The sequence below is a fragment of the Equus caballus genome, chromosome 1, assembly GCF_041296265.1.
Source record: "Equus caballus isolate H_3958 breed thoroughbred chromosome 1, TB-T2T, whole genome shotgun sequence".
Lineage (NCBI taxonomy): Eukaryota > Metazoa > Chordata > Mammalia > Perissodactyla > Equidae > Equus > Equus caballus.
The window spans coordinates 24,659,746-24,672,015 of NC_091684.1; the positions used below are offsets into that span (position 1 = coordinate 24,659,746).

Consider the following 12,270-nt stretch of genomic DNA (forward strand, 5'->3'; position numbering starts at 1 on the left):
TAAGACAGGCCAGGAAGAGGGACTTGGCCACCCACTTCTGAAAAAAACTGGCCCTGAAAACCCTGTGAATAGCAGCGGAGCATTGTCTGATATAGCACTGGAAGGTGAGAGGGCGGCGCAAAAAGACCAAGCAGGGTTCCACTGTGTTGTACACAGGGTCACTAGGAGTCCGAATCCACTCCATGGTACTAACAATAGCTTCATGAATATCTTCTCTTCTAAGCAAACTAAAGCTAAATCATTTTCAGTGGTTGAGATTTTCTTTGAGGTTTCATGTTATGGGTTTTGGTAGGTGTTGGGCAAAGAATGCAAAGAAAATCAAGGAAAACATGAGTGATAAAATGAACAAAAGCTATCATTTACAGATTGCTTATTAAATGCCAGTCATTGTGCTCAGCACTTTTTATGGATTAATTTAGTTTACAAATGATTCCATATTTATTTATCATTTGATGGTGTAGGATTATAATAGAAGAAATCCAATCACACATTTATTTCTGCCACTCCTGGTGGAATCTAGTCATGCCCCATATTGATCCCTTCTTCACGTGTGCTGAGAGACTTTGCTGTCTCAAAGAGGTCATAAGGTCTTGCCAGGTAGGTGCCATGACTTGAATGTAGTTTCTCCACCCCTCAGAGCAACTCAGCTCTATGTGTATAGTAAATTTTGAAATAAAGACATGCTTTCAAATATTCTAAAAGTCGCTGTTTGTACAAGGGTAAAGATTAAGGATCAAAAGCAAAAACATGCCTTGATTTAATCACCTGCATATTTATTTTCCTGGAATGCTTATTTTTTAAGCTTTCCGCTTCTTCTGGCACAACATAGATGTTGACAGAAGCTCTGTTTTTCATCTGTAGATAAGTCAACCTGTAAACAAAAACTGCAAAAAAGATGCTTGCTTTGGGATGTTTTAAAATTAATGGTACAAATTGAGAATTCAAGGCTGCTTATATTGCATCTTAAATATGTCTGCGCAGGATACATTTTTTTTAAGATTCTTTTCTTTTTTTTCCCCACCTTAACAACAGTAAGTCATTTTATGGTTAGCATAGGCTGGCATTTCTCTTTGCAAATTTGATTTGTTTTAAATATTTTTGTTATTCCCCTTTTCTTATGAAACCAACATCCATAATCTTTCTTTTGCTTTCTTTATTTTGTCTTTGATATTCTTTCCCAAAATATGTTGCTCAGAACACTAATCTCATTACATATCTCTCAAGAATGGATCCTATAATCAAATGTGTTTGTAAAATACTTCATTACATATGCGTTTAAGAGGTTCACAGTATATGTTAGGATAATAAAATTTATGTATGTATGTAAGAATAATAAAATTTATAAGTTCTGAAGCAAAGGAATATTAAATTTTGCCTAATCGAGCATTTCCTAACATTTTTGATCTTGGATAACACTCCTCTCCCCTGTACCTAGGGATGATACTTAAAATATTTAACAGCTAGTACTTTGCTCACCAGCCAGCCTGATGCTCAACTGTCTGTCTCTCCTCTGCTCTTCAGAGCCCACGTCCCTAGGACACTGCAGTTCCTACCGTGGACCATGCAAGGATAACTGGAAGCATCTGTTAGCTGTGAAGGGGAGTTTGCAGATGGGCACTAGGAATTGCCTTCCAGAGTGCAGTGCCTCCTCCGAAGTCACTGTCTCCTTCACTGGGGCTCAGGCTGATTAGCATAGGCACTGACCAATCCAAACAGGTACTCATCCTAGCCCTACAGCAGGTTTCTTGAGGACCTCTGCTGTGCCAGCCCTCAATCTTTTGATTGCTGGAATGTGAGGAGATCTAGGAGGTCTCCAAGGGAGAGACCATGTGGTGAGGCTGGCAGGAGCATTACTCAGAGAACTTGGTGCAGTAACTATTCACCACCTGGTTTGCAAGCATCAGATATTTTCACTTCTGTACCATTGTACCAATGTATCCCAGCTGATCGTTAGTTTTACTGATGACATATGCCAATGCTCCATCTAATTCTAGTTCTGTGAGACAACCTTAGACAACTGCTAGTCTATGTCATTTTGGGTGTGTGGAAATGCATCACTTTGTCTCTTACTATTTGTTGATTATTACAATGCCGTAATGCTTAAACATGTAGCTGTGCTGGAATTGAGAATTAACAAATTTTGATTCCGTTTTTGAGCTTTGAACAATCAAGAGACAGGAGATAGCACAAAAAATAATGGCATATATCTTGAAGGATCTGGGTTGGTGATGTTATAATAAGAGAACAGTGTCCAATAAGATATTGTAGGGGCCGGCCCCATGGCCGAGTGGTTGGGTTCACACGCTTTGATTCAGCAGCCCAGGGTTTCACCACTTCAGATCCTGGGCGTGGACATGGTGCCACTCATTGGGCCATGCTGGGGTGGCGTCCCACGTGCCACAACTGGAAGGACTCACAACTAAAAATACACAACTATGTACCAGGGGGCTTTGGGGAGAAAAAAGAAAAATAAAATCTTTAAAAAAAAAAAAAAAAAGAGACCTTACAATTAAGGTCTCTGAAAAAAGTTCCTAATGTAAATCTGAGGTAGTTACTCCATTATCTTATCACGTTGGGATTCCAATTAAACACACACACACACACACACACACATACAAATGTACAGTTTGCCCTTGTAGAGTATCTTTTTTTTAATGTAAAAATATCCATTGAGTAGAGTAGCTCAGGGAACAAGTTAATATAAATTATAGGAAACTGATTATCACCCCTGTATAGACTGGTCTCTACTTCTTTAACCCCCTTTCTCGTTATCTCACTAGGAAAATTGAACCATTCTCTCATCTCCCACATAGTCCTACTGATTTCCATCTATCTCTAGGAAAGTTTATTAATGTAGCAGTGTTTGCACATTCCATCCTCCTCCCGTTACCCGCCTAGATAGATTTTGCATCTGTTACTTCTTGAACTTGTGCGTATGGTTCACAATAATGAATAGAAGCAGTTATCCAATAAAAGGAGCTAAAGAAAGTCTAGTGAAATTTTGGAGACAAGCAGGTTCTAGTAAGAGAAAGTTCTCTTCCTACCCTTCTTACTTCTTACTTACCCAAGTAAAGCCAGGGTAAGAATGGAAAAAAATGCCCAACACCAAGGTTGGACTGAGTAAGGAAAGAAGTCTCAGCTATTTCTTAGAGAGTAGGAGGAAATTTCACATCAGAATGAGTTTGAGGAGAAAAAGAGGAATGTGGAAGGAGGATTTAAAGAAGTCTGTTGTGGTTCATGGGTAAAATCTCCTGTGAAAGAGTTCTGGAATGCCCTTCAAGTATTCTTGGTTATGAAGCCAGTGTTTGATTGGAATAGAGCACACACTGATCCTGAAGAAAGGCAGTTATACTTTGGGTTACACTGGCACCTTCTGGTTTACTGATTTGATGATACTTTTACCACCTCCCTTTTCTAAAGTCCTACCCATTTTCTATTTTCAAAGTCTGTACTTCTTCCAAGAAGCTTTGCATAACACTGTAGTAATTTGGCATACCATCTAAATTCTATAAAGTATTGACTATTTGTAATATATACATATATAATATATGTAGTTATAATAATATTATATTATCTATAATATTTATATATAATATATGTAAATTTCAGGGGAAAATGCCCCAGATCCCTAGCCAGAATAAATTTTAAATTCCTTCATTCCAGGATCACATATTATACAGCTTTCTTTTTCTAGTGCCTGGTCCAGAGTAAGCTTTTAATACATGGTGATGAGATCGTTAAAACAAACTTCTTCTGTTTAGTTTTTATGACCTGTGAGAATTTGTAACATCAGAAATGAATTAAAATGATTACATTTTTGTGTTTTTCTGATTAAACCGACTTTATTGTCTAAGCCTTGTTAATTCTTATCTCTGTCATTGCACTTATATTATAACTTTATATTTCTGCCTCTCAAGTAAAGCTGTTAGATTCTTGAGAGTAGGGGCAATGTGTTGTATCTAAGGCCTGGTACATTTTAGAAGCTCTACAAATGTGAATGAATGAATGAATGAATTGCATTGGAAATCACTTATATGTAAAAAGAAAGCTGAGGTATATCTGTTTCCTTTAAATTGAAAAAAAAAAAAAAGCTGTGGTATAATGTAAATAACATAGGGCTTAGGGCCAGAATACCTAGCTGGCTGTTTATCACCTGTTGTCTTTGAACTTAAGTTCTCTCAACCACTTTCTTTAAATACAGATAACATTTCCTGCTGAAGAAAGTTGTAATGATTACAATTCTGAAATACACAATACTCTTTCATGGAGAAGATGATTAAGGTTTATTTATTTAATCTGAATTGATAAGTTATTGATCAATGTTTAGATAAAGATGAGAACATCTCTAAAAAGATAGCATTAGTGCCAAGACATAATGTCTTCCAAAGTCCAGGTTGCTTAACAGTAGAAAAGGCCACTGAATAAGACTGTGAAATTTTGCTTATTATTAAGACATTTTCTTACTCTTAAATAATAGGAAAAGACTGAATGACCTTTGGAGGGACTGACCCACCATATTTTCTATGACTCATGAAAGAAAACACAGTTTGTAGATAAATCAGGAGAACCTGCTTTTCCACTGTGCCAAAGATAAAGCAAAAGTTTGCAAATATCAACTCTCACTAAAAGCTCCTTATTTCTTTGGTCAAGTCAAGGGACATCCTGATCTCTTAATCTTTTAAAATTACCCACATTCTTCATGCAATGTGCGTACATTAAGGAGCAGTAGAGAGATGGAGTTTTAATTTTTACCAATTCAATTTAAATGCAAATGTTAACCACTCACATGATGCTACTGTGTACATAATTAAGCTTCATTATATACTACATGAATCATTTAGAAACCTCCCGAGAGTCGTTCTGCTGTGTAAAACATGCATTATACGGACACACAGCCAAATGACATAACTTCTGTCCTCATTAATGCTCCTTTTGAATTACAGGTCAACTGATTATGGGACAACCTATGAGAAGCTGAATGATAAAGTTGGGTTGAAAACAATTTTGAGTTATCTCTACGTGTGTCCTACCAACAAGCGTAAGGTAAGAAGTGTGTATTCAGAATGCTACTTATTCATGATGTGATTTCTGTCTTGGTTGGCTAGCCTCTCTAGCTGCCTAAAAATCCATTACAGTTAAATTGGGATTAGAGGTATAAAGATAAGTTGATGGATGTTAAGGTGGTGAAATGTCTTGCACATTGTACTTTTCACATCAGCAAGTATGAATGTTGGAGGGCGAGGGGTGGGTATATCAGTGCCACTTCTGAAAGGCAGCTATAGGGGTTGAGTCTGGTTGAGTGGAGTCTGCTGACTCCGTTTTAAGAGCTCTGACCAATCAGTGAAAAGAATCACAGTGAGCTTTGACAAAAGAAAACGTGGGATTTTCATCTGATGTCCTCGTTTTCCCTTGACGTGGAGTAGACAGATGAACTAGAGTTGAAGTGAAGGTGTGGTCCTGCAGCAGGTTGGAAGTTTCATTTGTAAAGTTTATTCAGCCTGTATACAACGTCAGGAAGGGGCACTGCTGGAAGGAACCTTGGAGATCCTCACATACCACACCCTGACTTTACAGATGAGAAAACTAAGGTTCAAAGAAAGGAAATGGTTTGCCCCATCACAGGGTTAGGGGCATAACTGGGACTAGAATTTGGGTTTCTTGGTTGGCAGTCATACTGTTTCTACTACATTATACTGCTCCTATTAAGAGGATTAATCTAATCTTCAGAGAGTGATGCTATATTCTCAGGAAGAAAATGTTTGCTTTTAAATGAGAAAGACCTAATTGTCTCAGGAGGAAAGAGGTGCTACATCCATTGTTTGGTTTTTATAAACTTGCGTTGTCAAATTCTGAATTCTGACATATCTACGTATTACATGAATTACATGAAGTAACAGTATCCATCAGGAAATAGAAAAGTGCTGTTCATTAATATGTCCTAAGCCATGTTCTATTATGCTGGTAGCACCAGTGTCCAGGTTCTCATTTCAGATCTGTCAGTAGTTATTGTTGGTGACCTTGTGTAGGTTCTGCATTTTGTTACCTAGATTGTGGCAGGTGGATGAGAACATCTCTAAACAGTCATCCTCAACTCTGGCTGCACATCCAAAGCACTGAGTGGTCCCCAAATGTGCAAGCCCTGGTCCCACCCCTGTTGCTCTGGCTTAGGGCTCAGGTAACTGTACCTTGAGCAAGCTCCCCAGATGCTTCTGGTATGGATCTAGGATGGAGAACCACTTATGTAAAGTGTAGTGTCCCCTTTAGCTCTAAACATTTCAGGTTCTTCAGTAGAAGCAGCATAACTTACCAGTTGCGCACAGACTCTGGAGTCAGATGGCTTGAGTAAAAACCTAGCTAAGCCAGTTAACAAATGTACAACTATGGTCATTTACTTAATCTCTCCAAGCACAGTGGCATCCAATTTAAAATAGGGAATAATTATAGTACCTACCTCCTGAGGAAACTTGTAGGGATTGTATGAAATAAGGCATTTCAAGTGTTTAGCACAGAATGGTTAAGGCTTAATCAGTGTTTTCTCTTCATTTCTCGTCTTCGTCCTTTTCCTTTTTCTTCTAATTATTGGAAGTATTAGTAGTGATTATCCTCTATAAGTAGCAGTGTTCAGTAGAACTTTCTGCAGTGATGGAAATATTCCTCTATGCGGTCAAATATTGTAAACACTAACCACTTGTGGCTATTGAATATTTGACAGATGGCTAGTGTGACTGAAGAATTACATTTCAAATTTCACTTAATTTTAATTAATTTAAATGTAAATAGCCACATGTTGCTGATGGCTACAGTAGTGGACAGCACAGCTTAATAATGTCAACCTCACAAATTTAGAGATATACTCTGAACATTACTGTCTTCCCCTTAGTGGCTAATTACTGGTCCATCATCAGCAATGACATGTAAACAGTCATGTAAACTGCTGTATACACTCCTAAATTGAGGAGCTGAACTTCCATCCTTTATTTTTATCGTGAGATTTAGTCATGTTTGTTGGCTTTGAATCAGTTCTTATAATTCCTATTGATTTTTCCTCTAGTTCACATTTTTAGTAAATTTCGTTTAACAGTCAACAAACTGTGGGTACCATAGAATGCAAAGAGAAATAAGCCAGCATTCCACCCTCAAAGGTCCTGTATTCTAATAATAAATGCAATATGACTTTTTGTAATGACACTGCTTCCACCTAAGAGGGGACTTTGGGTGAGACATTTATATTTTCCCATTTGTAAAGTAATATAGGCAAAAACAAGGGAATTTATAGCTGGAAGAGACCCTTCGATTGTTCTAATCTAGTGATAGTCTCTGTTTTATTGATGCCATTAGAGAGGAATATGATAAAAAATAAAAAAAAAGAAAAAAGGATGCCAAACATTGAATGTGATCATATACTTTGCTGTAGCTGCAGAATATGTGCTGGTGATCTCGAGACTCCAAGCTTGTTTACAGGAGCAGGACTGGAAGATGAGACTCTTAAGTTCAGATGTAGCTCCTAAGACTGGAAGGAGAGCTTAGAAAGAATATAGCAAGGAGCCCTGCTATCAAATCCACTCATGTCAATACAGCAGTATCAGTCAGGCTGCATACTTAATCTGTTGTTGTCTGGAGGACCTTAGAAAGGGTATTTGGCCATGAGCATTTAGCTGGAATTAAGATTTGACCTACTCTATTTCCTGAAAGAGAAGTCATTGCCCGTGACTATGAGAGAGCAGCTCTCTCTGGCCTGGTTACCTTCCAGAAGCAGAGGCAGGCCTCAGCTGTTTAAATCACAAAGTTTATGGGTGAACCTAAGAAAAGGGATCTTTTCCTCTACAGAGAAATGAGACCTTCAGGGTCACTTTCTGAAATGCTGATAGACTTAAGAAATATTGGAGGTCGATGAAGGTCTTTACAATGGTGCAAAAATCAATAAAGTTGACATAGCAATATATTTGTGTACAGTTTTCCTACTTATGAGGTGAATTTATCACCATGAAATATGTACTTTTCCCCTAAAAGGACATACTTAAGCCAAAGAGAGGGTACTTCCACAACATTCTAAAGAGTGGATATGTTTCCCCCACTCATTGAGAGTTTACGTAAAAAAAAAAAAAAGAAGAAAAAAGAAATATCAGGCTCTATTAATTATGTAGGACAAAGGCACTCAAGTTCTCTCCAGCTCTCCTAGGACTTCTGGGTCCTTCACTGAAAAGGCAGGCTCCTTTAAAGGGTTGGATTAATTCCTTTAGGTCTCTAGGGTGCTATCTAGCAAGTTAACAAGTTAACATCTTTTGTACCAGATACTTCTCTCTGCCTTCACATCAGCGGGAGCAAGTGGAATAAAACTGACGTCAGGGTAACTGTCTTGTTTTCCCAGAAACTTGTTTTGCCTTCACGTTCTGCTGTTTTTAGCTGCTTGTGAGGACGAGCACAGTTCTTCAGTCATGTCTCCAACAGCGGGCATCATGCCCTGGCTTTGCAGGCAGCTTGTTAGGGGCATTAGTGGGATCAGAGTCCAGAAGAAAACAGGCCCTTAGTTACAGTTTGAATTGATGACCACCCATTGGCTGTTTCTCTGCAAGCCTGCTGTAAATTACTGCAGCTTTCCTTGGATATGTCTGTTACAGTAAAACCTATAATCTCATCATAGGTCAGTCTAGGAAATCTTGACTAAGAGACTTAGAAAGCCTGCTCCCAGGTATTATCCTAGTTCATGCCAACTCTCTTTCGAAGGATTCCTGCACCTGGCCTCTGATATATCAGGTAGCCCCCCCCCAAAATAAGGATGAGTGGATCCTAGTGCCAGAAGCAAGGCAGGCTAGCTATCTGTCACCATGTCTCTGAGGGAGAACACTCCCCCACCCCTAGTCCATGATAAATCCCGAGGCTTGTTGGTGTCTGCAGTGGTTTATTGGCTACGTACATATAATCTTCTGTGAGAAAAGATGATTTAACCTGCACCTGAAGCGAACAGCTGGGATGTAGAGAGTGATGGAAAGAACTAATACAAATGTAACAAAGAAAAAAAAAAAATCAATGCCGAAATCTCCATCTCACTTTTAAATTCTCACTGAGTTTGTTTGTATTCTGTCTAAAAAGGAAACTTCTTTATACTCTGTGTATCTTTCCCATCACCCCCGACCAACCTTAGCTGTTCTCCCTTCACGAGGTGTTGTATAACATCTTCAAGGATTAAAGAATACAATATCCCAAGTGGAATTCATTGAGGAAGAAAAGAAGAAAAAAAGTGTGTTTTGTTTTAAACTTGGAACAGCCAATTCATTTAGTGGTTATATCCTTGTACTCCCTGCTCACTATGTTCCCAGCAAAGAAAAAAAAATCTAGAGTATTGTTCTTTATATTTTCTGTGCCCCCTCCATACCCCCGTTCCTTCTCCTTTCTGTGTTATCACTCCTTGATTAATATCATTCCTGCTGAGAGAGGCTTCTAAGACTTTCATCCTATAACTAGGACCCTAGCTCCTCAGGGCACATTGATCATTCTTGCAGGTCTCTTGGTACATGCCAACATTAAACACTGTTTGCATTTTCTCCAGATGTTTAGGTTTTAATTACCTTACTGTATGTGGCACTTTCTAAATAAGCTCTTGATTATTGACTCCTTGCTTCTTCTCTTTATGTCCTGGGCATGCTTAATTCCTCTTGTCACTTGCTTAGGTGGCCTATATCATGGATGTGACCTTAGGGGACAGATAAGTGTGGTTGATAGTGTCTGCCAACTTCTTTTAAGAAAAATTATGGAATCATTGAATCAAAACCTAAAAGATATTGCAGGTATTAAGATTCTGCTTTTTCATTTAACCATATATGGAAATTGAGTCCTGAGAGTTTAGTCACCTGCCTGAGGTTGCTGAAACTAGTGAATGAAAAGCTAAAATCATCAGACCTTTAACATAAACCTCAAATGCCGCCTGTTCCATAAAATCTAATAAATTCTACTAATGAGATTTTTTTCATTCCCCCTTATCTCCCAGGCATCTGCTTTTCTTTTCTAGCACATTTCTCTCACTTCTGATTATAGTTGTTTTTGACATGTATAATACTCCACTTGGAATGCCAGGTCCTAGATGGGATCAAGTGCCTTGATCAGCTGTGTAGTCTCTAACATGCCGAGCATAGGGTCTCGGTTTACAGTAGACATCCAACACGGAGCTGAGGATTTGAATTGAACTTAGGCTGGGTTTTGGACTCCTAGGCAGTAACTAGAAAAGGAAAGTACATTGTGAAACCAGCTTTGACTCATTTATTTTCTCTAATTATAAAATTAACACTTTCAAGTGGATAAAACAAGGACAGTAAAAAGTCCCCATAGGTTTTAGTCATTTCTAGGTCATAATATATAATTTTATCTTTTCTAGCCAAGAAGAGCATGATTAATATTTAAAATGCCAGGACTTTGCATAGCACTCACTTGACATTATCTGGCGAGGCCAAGGGGAACCAGTGGATTGTATAATACATCAAAGGGGGTGCATGACATTTCCCTTGGCGGACGCTCAACACTTGCTCATTACACCCTAACTCTTTCATCTGTCCCTTTGTACACAAGATTATGCGTTTGCCTCTAATCTTTTAGAAATAATGTATGTTTCATTCATAAAGAAGTGCGATGCATGAACTCAGAGACGTAGTGGAAGTGGCATTTTCCAAACTTCAATAAAAATGATTTTTTAGCAAACAAATGCTTACTTCCCTACACTTAACCTGGGCAATGATGTCTAAAGGGAAAGATCATCTCCTTTGATCCTTCCTGGGTACAGCAGAGTGTTTATACTCTTTCAGTCATCGAACATTATTCTGTTCTCTTCTTGAGCATACAAAAATAAAATCTAATTCAAGAAAGCATGTCACATCTACATTTTTTTTTATCTTGCTGATTTTCCAACAGTCATCCAAGACCCTGGGTTTCAAACAAGCTACAGAATAATAAGTGCAAAGTGCTCTGTTTGAAATGGGGTTAGAATGCTAGGAGCAGTCCCTACTAGTGTCAGCCCAGGGTGGCTCAGGGAGCCCTCTGGAACTCTGGGGCTCCACAGAACACAACTGGGAAAAAAACATTGATCTGGACCATTCTCCTCTGTATGCTGAGCTATACCTGAAACTGACGTGTACATTGCGCTATTTTATATAGATCAAAGCACCTATAATAACATTCATAAATAAGTAAATGCTAATAAAACCACAGTCTTTTTTATTTTAGCACAAGATGTTATATAGCAAGTACCTAGTTGATTTTTATTGACTCTTATCTGTGTCTGTCTAACACTAATGTTTCAAAAAAAGAAAAAAAGAAAAAGATAGGTTCATAATGTACCTGGCTTCTCAGAACTGATCAGGTTAACTGGTAGTTCACTGTTCTATTTCGTGTAGCACTAAGTAGTGCTAAATACTTTTTGGTTGGAAAGAAGCTTCTTGCATAATTAACATCACATATTTGTCATTCCACATTCATAAGATGTTGTGTCTATCACATATAATAACCATCTAATACATTAAATATTAATCGTGAATTGCTGATTTTAAAAAACTAAGTTATATCTGTATGAAGCTGACGTTTATACCGTGTTGTTGTTATAGTTCAGTTTTATTATCCACATTTATGTTTCAAAAATACATGCATATAACTAGCTAGATAAGTAGGTAGGTAGAGAGATGATTGATAGATCCACAAATCAACCTTTTCTAAGTTTAGGTAATGCCTTCTAGTTGGCTTAAGGTGGTATTTCTTTACCAAGGGGTGGGGGTGATCATGGAATAGAAGTCTGTCTTTTGGTTTTGATTTGTTCTTTGAAGATTGGCCGTGAGCTAACATCTGTTGCCAATCTTCCCCCTTTTGTTTTTCCCCTAAAGCCCTGGTACGTAGTTGTATATCCTAGTTATAAGTAATGCTAGTTCTTCTATGTGGGATGCTGCCACAGCATGGTTTGATGAGCGGTGCGTATGTCTGCACCCAGGATCCGATGCGGCAAACTCCAGGCCGCCGAAGCAGAGTGTGCAAACTTAACCACTCAGCCATAGGGCCTTTTGGTTTTATTTCTTTTTAACAAATGAAGTTATCAGGATAGAGATAACCTGAATTAGTCTCCAAATATTATGAAGTAAGATTGATCCTGAAACTGCATGTTTCTTATACTGCTGACTGCATCTCAGAAGGAAGGTTGCTTCTGTGGCCAGGTGAACAGGAGTTCTCAAAAATGAAAGGAAGCCTGTGTCAGAGGCTGATCATCCTCCAAATATGCATAATAGATTATCTGTTTCT

At 38.2% G+C, this 12,270-nt stretch overlaps 1 protein-coding gene across 9 annotated transcripts in view; it reads left to right on the forward strand.

The window, feature by feature from the left end:
- The window catches only part of SORCS1 (sortilin related VPS10 domain containing receptor 1), a 484,049-nt gene that overhangs the window by 257,595 nt on the left and 214,184 nt on the right, over positions 1 to 12,270 (forward strand). For all 9 annotated transcript variants that reach the window (XM_023639764.2, XM_023639760.2, XM_023639752.2 and 6 more), the window contains one exon: positions 4,944 to 5,043. In XM_023639764.2, the coding sequence (XP_023495532.2) occupies positions 4,944 to 5,043 (100 nt within the window). The remainder of the gene's footprint in view (positions 1 to 4,943; positions 5,044 to 12,270) is intronic.